At 48.8% G+C, this 6,316-nt stretch overlaps 2 protein-coding genes across 2 annotated transcripts in view; both read left to right on the top strand.

Annotated features, from left to right (window-relative positions):
• The window catches only part of WDR91 (WD repeat domain 91), a 31,543-nt gene extending 28,070 nt beyond the window's left edge, over positions 1-3,473 (top strand). Inside the window, exon 16 of the mRNA XM_019514970.1 lies at positions 3,459-3,473. The gene's annotated coding sequence lies outside the window, so the exon portion shown is untranslated. The remainder of the gene's footprint in view (positions 1-3,458) is intronic.
• CUNH7orf49 (chromosome unknown C7orf49 homolog) lies at positions 746-5,266 on the top strand. The gene is made up of 3 exons (XM_019514980.1): positions 746-1,154; positions 2,308-2,374; positions 3,402-5,266. The coding sequence occupies exons 1-3, from the start codon at positions 934-936 to the stop codon at positions 3,633-3,635; spliced, it is 522 nt and encodes a 173-aa protein (XP_019370525.1). The 5' UTR covers positions 746-933; the 3' UTR covers positions 3,636-5,266.
• The last annotated feature ends 1,050 nt before the right edge of the window (positions 5,267-6,316 follow it).

Below are 6,316 nucleotides of genomic sequence, written 5' to 3'. Positions count from 1 at the left end.
GCGCCCCCTGGTGCCCCCGAGCGGCTGGCCTGAGGCGCGGGGAGGCCGGCGAGCGCCGAGCGGGAGTCGGGCCTTGGCGGCCCGCAGCTCTGGGCGGCCCGTGCCCCCTTCCTCCGGGGCGGGGCTGGGCCTTCAGCTCGCCCGCCTCTGGCACGGGGCAGGCGCGTGAGTTGTCGGGGGGGTCTTGGGAGCCTCAGCACCAGGGTCTTCCTCGTGCCCAGGGGCCTGACCGCAGGTCGGCGCGGCGTGAGAGCAAGGGAGGTCTCGGGTGATGAGAGTCAGTCTTTGTTTGTAGATGCGTGTCAAAGGAGGGGACAGGAGTGTGACTGTGCACAACCAGAACAGATATATAGGCTTACAGGTGCAGACACTGCCTTCTTGAAGGCTCAGATCAAGTGTAGTCTATGCTTGCCTGGCATGGGAAGTAACATGCTCACCACAGTGGCTTCCTGGTTGCACTAGGGAAGACTGGTCTGCTGGCATGGGATAGTACCCACATATGTAATGCATAGCCTTGGCTTTATGCCCACTTTATGGAAGTGGGGGACTGGTCCCTGGCTTGGTCCTGCGGCCTTACAGCTGAGGGCAAGAAAAACTCAGGGCATGCAGACGCTAAGCCTCCGGGCTTGGGCCTGCGCGTAGGATGCCTGCCAGAGGTCTTGGGAACATCTGAAGCCCCAGATGGGGGTAGGGGATGTTCGCTGGTAGTGGACTGACTCTCAGATTTGGAATTTGTTTGGGCTAATTTAGCTTGGACTACAGAAAATTATTTTTTTTAAAAAGGTACTGCCTGCTTCCTTGCTTCTGTCTGTCTGTCTTTCCACCTACCTAGCCAGTGTCTTCTCAAGACATTCACTGGGGGCCTGTTGTTCGTTTCTTCCTGGTGCCACCTTAGCAGAGCATTAATAAAGGCTGCTGTGTGAGAGTGTGTGTATGGTGCTAACCATTAGGACAGGTAGTCCTTACTTTGATCTTTGTGCCTGTGTCTTGATTGTAATGTGCAAAAGGAAACGCTGCCCGCAAGAGATGGAGGCCTCTGCATCAACAGCAAAGAAGAGGGTCCTCCCCTCATGGATGATAGCAGGGGTGGCAGAGCAGAGAGAGACAATGCCACCAGCGAGACCCAAGAGGAGGAAGAAGGCAGCTGAGGCAGGGTAAGTGCATTGTGCGATCTCTGATTATGTGGATTCAAGTATGCTAAGCAAAATGGGGTCTGACTGATGCTGGGATAAGCAACTTCAAAGGAAGAAGGTATGGTTTTGTGAGTGATGTGGAGGCAGTGGCTCATAAAGGGGCCTTCTGCCTTGCTTCAGAGCTATAGGGCTTCCCAGCCTGGTGGCTGGGGGCCATGTGATGGTAGAGTCCTGAGGTACAGAACAAAGGGCCCAAGTGCATAGATCTGATAGCACTTCACAGATGCCAAGGAGAGTCTTGGTGCTAGAACCACAGCTGAATACTTCTTGCAATTTCACATTTGCTGTGAGCTAAATAATTCTTTGCTTTGCTCCCTGCATTCCTTGTCCCGCAGTGTTCCTGTTGCTGATCTTTGTTCCCACAGTTGGTGAAGTGTTTTGAGAGCCCTCAGGGACAGTTAGCAGTGTAAGGTTTTAGGATGGTTATTGAAAGGTACAGAAGGAGCAGACCCGGAAGAGGTACCTAATTGCTGCTTGCAGCTGGTGTATACAAGGAACAACTCCACTACAGCCAGTGCAGTTACGTTGGTGTAAGACTGAGAGAGAAGAAAATCTCACTCCCATTTCTGACTTCTTGTCTTTCAAAAACAAGAATTTTGGGAACAAAGGGGTTTCCTGAAGTGAACCCTGTGCAGGATCCTGCCTGCTTTTTCCTACAATGTGCACACCTAGGGTGTTTCCAGAGGGGCAGCATTCATAGACAATCTGGGGGCCTCATAGATGCAAACACCTGATGTAACCCTCTACTCTTGTTTTCTTCTAACTCCTGCATGTGTGCAGAGAAGCAGCAGCTTTGCTTGGTTTTGTGGTCAGTCTCTGAGCAAGGCAAAGAGCATCTGGGTGACACAAGCCTGTGTCTTGGACTTGAGGCTGCACACACTTTGCCCTTCCCACCGTCTAACCCAGTCAGTATCATTCCCACACACTTGCCCTGCATCTTCTTTTTGGTGACCTGGTAGAGTGAACTCCCACAGATGTAGAAGTCTCAGTTTGAGCAGGGGGTAGTGAGAGGAGAGAAGAATGTGTTAATTTCCGCCTATTTCTTTTTGTGCATTGCAGCTCAACATTCCCTATTGTTATCCCTGATTTTGGTGTCTCCTTTCTCTCTTTCCAGGACTGTGACTGTCTACTGTATGAATGAAGCAGAGCTAGTGACTGTGGCGCTGGGGATACTGGCTGAGGTGAGCAGTGATATCTACGGGCCTGTCTCCCTGCCTCATCAGGCTTTATCAAACTTCCACCAGTGCTTTTGCCCAGACTAATTTTAAAATGTCTGCCCTGTGCCCCTTCACTTAGGGAAACTCCCTTGCCAGGAAAGCTAAACAGAAACTTTCTCCTTTTTTCCCATCTACTGTATGTTAGTAACACCATAATTCAGTATGAGAACTTGAGCATTAACCCTTGCTGAAGCTGTTGTGATGTAAGGGACAGCAGGGAGTAAACTAGGCCAGAGAAAGGAAGCGGCATCCATCTGGTTTAGGTACAGGATCCAGTGACTATATCATGCTCTGCCACAGCCTACTGGTTTAACCTTGGGCAAGTCACCTAATTTCTGGGCCTCAAGTTCCCTGTAAGTAAAATGCAGATGATAGAACTCTCCTATTTGGCTGGTGGGGAGATGACCAGGGACTAAGGTGATGGGGGCATTTAAGTGTCTGTAAATAAATATGAGAAGGCAGGACAACACCTCTGTTTCTGGGAGGAGTGTGCAGGGTAGGACCAGGAAGCGCTGTGGCAGGACTGGGTACTCCTGCCTCCTTTAAGTTTATTGGGTAACAGGCAGGAGAGCATGCTTCACCCAGTTGCAGTGGCACCCTGGTTGAGAACCATTGCTCTACTTGTTTCTGATCCTCTCCTGTTCCGTCCTGAAGAGCCTTTAATTTCTCAGGAGATATAATATAAGAATTACCAACCACTTGAGGTCATTAAACAATCCAAAGCTTTTGTGACTGTAAAAATGTTAGCTGCAGGGTTCTCACCAAATTGCAGTTAGGTGCAAAACATTGGTCTCTAGTATGATTTCTCCTGAGGTTCCAGTGGGCCAGAGAAGTATTGATTTCTGGACCTCCACTTCTGGATATGGAGTGTTGCCACTTTGGGGTGAAATAGAAACCCTTTCTATAATCATCTAAAATCTGGCTATTTGGATAAGGCTTTATCTTTGAGACAACATGTTTTATGGGTATATACACTTATTTTATTTGCCAGAATTTGAAATGCAAGGAAAGAGAAGACAAGGTTTTGTCCGAAAATGAAGAGGAGCAGGGATGCCAGCAGTTGCAGATTGATCCTCAGTGGAGTCCAGCAACTACAAGTGGGTCCAGAACACCAAAGTCAGGCACCAAGCCCCAGACTGAAGCTTTGGGCTGTGCTGACAGGACTGTGTCAGAGGATGAGGACGACGATGTTTTAAAATATGTCAGGGAGATATTTTTTACTTAAAGTCTGTTTTGCTGCTGCTGTTCCAATCAAAACTAATATAGCAGGAACCATTTTAGAGGACAGAAAATTGGAAAGACCCACAAGGTTACTAGAATGATGGATCTAGAAATGATGACAGCAGAGATGCTTTTGGGAAGCCAGTGGTCTCTCTATACAAAATGAACGTGGAACTCATAACAAGGCCTTAGAAAGACCTTTTGCTGTGTGTTGGCTATGGGGAAGATGAACACTGGGGTTTTTTTGTTTGGAACATCAGAACTGCTTAAAGCGTTGGTTGTTTTTAAAAAGCCCCTTTGACACTTCTTCCTCTTTTGTGGAAAGGAAGTGAGCATGAAGAAAAGCTGAGAGTGCATGTATGTATGAGAGTAAACAGTTCCCATCCAGTCATGCCCTGAACTGGGCTTGCATGTTCGTGACCAGAATATCTTGGAGATACCTTGGAGATGCTTGTGACTTCGGCTTCTTCTCCGTTTTTAATACTTCTTCTACCCCTTATTACCATTGGGTCCTCCCACCTCACTTAGAACTGTGGGACTTCCTAACTGGCAGTCTTTGCACGGGGGTCATGGAGACTGAATTCTTCTCAGCCCTAGGTTTGACCTTTCAGGTCAGTGTGAGGCAGAGTGGGGAAGGTGTGCTGGGTTGTAGCCCTTGCTAACCCAGGAGTTCCTTCTGTAGGTTGTCTTTTATCAACATTATGTTAAGTTTGATATCTCAACTTCTTATTTTTCAAATGAGTGTCTACTCTCTGGGAGCATCTGATGATGTCCCTGCTTGTGGGTGCTCTCTAGGCTATTTGAAATCCCATCTCCTTTCATAAAGTATACTATTGGGAACTTGGGCCAGTCGCATGGGTGAAGTAGGCAGCAGCAGCAAGTTGCCTGCCAGATAGCAAAGTAGTGTTTAATTCTGGCCTTCCAACATTCATCCCAGAGCATGCTGAAAGGGAACATCAGTGTGAAAGGGAGGGAGTTTTGAAGTAGGTGAGGGCAGCAGATTAGGGGTGTGAGAGCGTGTGCCCTCGTGTCCACCCAGCTGCATTAGAATTACCTTAACGTCGGGCTTGTCTTTCCCACTCGTGTGCCATGCCTTGATGGTATAATGATATTCAAGAGGATGGATGACTCTGAGCAGAGGTCAGTCTGGCAGGGACCACGGTCTTCTGCAGGGCTGCACCTCCCCTTCACCCTGCCCCTTTCCTCTCCGGTGGTTGGTCACTCTTCTCTGTTGGTCAGGAGTGTGAGATACCTTGCAGAGTCTCTGCTCAAGCTCAGCCAGGTTATTTACCCTGTGGTTCTTTGGTCTCGGTTTCTTCTGGCTGAGCCTTTCCTTGGCTGAATTGATTGGGTTATACTCTACCCATCCTCTTTTCTCTCCTTTCTCTTTGTCATCATTTCTACTCCTTCTTTCTAGTGACTCTTAAGTGTCTGTGATTATTCATGAATTAACTCCTTTCTCACTTTCTGTTCTCTTCCAGACTTACTTCAGGCCTTGTAGACTAAACCACTTTTAAAAGACTTAGTTGTAGGGAATTAGGGTCCTGTAACCATAGATCAAGGACAAAAGAGATCCTTCTCTCCATCTGGACTGTATTTACACGGGGGCAATAAATCAAAAGGTGAGATCTCTTACTCCTGGTCTCAATTGTTTCTAATTCCAGTATACATGCACACAAAAAAGGTTTGATCACTCTTGCTTCCTTCCCAGTTTGAGGGTTCTGTTAGGCTATCACCACCTGGTTTGAGCTCTGTTTTTCGTTTCCCCAGTGTGCCACACAAATCTCTCGTTTGCTCTGGCCACCTCAACTTCTCTCAAGGTCCCACTTCACTCAGGGGGTCCGTTCTTTCCCTCCTCCCAGTTAGCTTCTACCAACTGTTCTATGGGTATTCCCTGCTTAGTCCTGGCTCTAGGGGCTTGCTGGGATGACCCCCATTACATTGCCATTCGCTGTTACTTAGCTTTCTGGGTGTGCAGAAAAGATCCTTACTTGAGGCTCGCCTGGGTTGTGACACTCCACAAGGTTTGGGCCAGTAGGATTCTCAGATTTGTTGGGTCTTCTTCCCTGGGCCAGCTGTCCAGTCCCTGTTCCTGGAGATGCCAAATGCCACACCTTTTTTGAAGTCTCCCTTTAAATTACCTGGTCTTCTGTCCAGGCCAGTCAGAGCCAGCTCCCTGGGGCACATGTTCTTCAGCCCCAGGTTTCTGCCCGTTTCTCTGGCTCTCCCTGGACCATTTCCTCCGGTGCACTGGCGACACACCAGTTGTCTGGATCGGCTGGGTAAGTTTCCTGACAGTGCAGCTGGCTCAGTGGGGGTATAGCACGGGCTTGGCCCCAGCCCCTGCTACAAGGTGGAATGAAGGCCGAGTAGGAGGGAGGAGGAGGAGCTGGATGATGCCGATGCCGTTATTTTGGAGCAGGGATTATGATTTGGGACTTTGTTGACTTCTCTGGCAAGAAGATTAGGTCATTACCAGGGATCCTGGTTTTGTCTGATTTTTTTTTATTTTTTTATTTAAGTTGCAAATTCTCTGACAAAACCCCCAAAATCCATTCTTAAAAGCCCTCTGCTGGTGCCTCTCACTGCCCTCAGAGCCCCCCCCCAGCCCTGCTGGTACCCCTCACTGCCCTACTCTTGCCTTTTGCCCCCTACCCACAGCCCTGCCGGAAGGGCCCCCAGCTG

Source organism: Gavialis gangeticus, unplaced genomic scaffold, assembly GCF_001723915.1.
Source record: "Gavialis gangeticus isolate Ggan-Ray unplaced genomic scaffold, GavGan_comp1, whole genome shotgun sequence".
Taxonomy (NCBI): Eukaryota; Metazoa; Chordata; order Crocodylia; family Gavialidae; genus Gavialis; species Gavialis gangeticus.
The sequence above is the reverse complement of the archived record's forward strand: the minus strand, read 5'-3'. Positions and strand labels throughout refer to the sequence as shown.

Bases quoted from the DNA above. Each gene is read 5' to 3' on its own strand.
- CUNH7orf49 (XM_019514980.1), top strand. From the start codon at position 934: ATGGTGCTAACCATTAGGACAGGTAGTCCTTACTTTGATCTTTGTGCC. The intron at 1,155-2,307 runs GTAAGTGCATTG...CTCTCTTTCCAG, and splicing joins AAGAAGGCAGCTGAGGCAGG to GACTGTGACTGTCTACTGTA. The intron at 2,375-3,401 runs GTGAGCAGTGAT...TTTATTTGCCAG, and splicing joins CGCTGGGGATACTGGCTGAG to AATTTGAAATGCAAGGAAAG.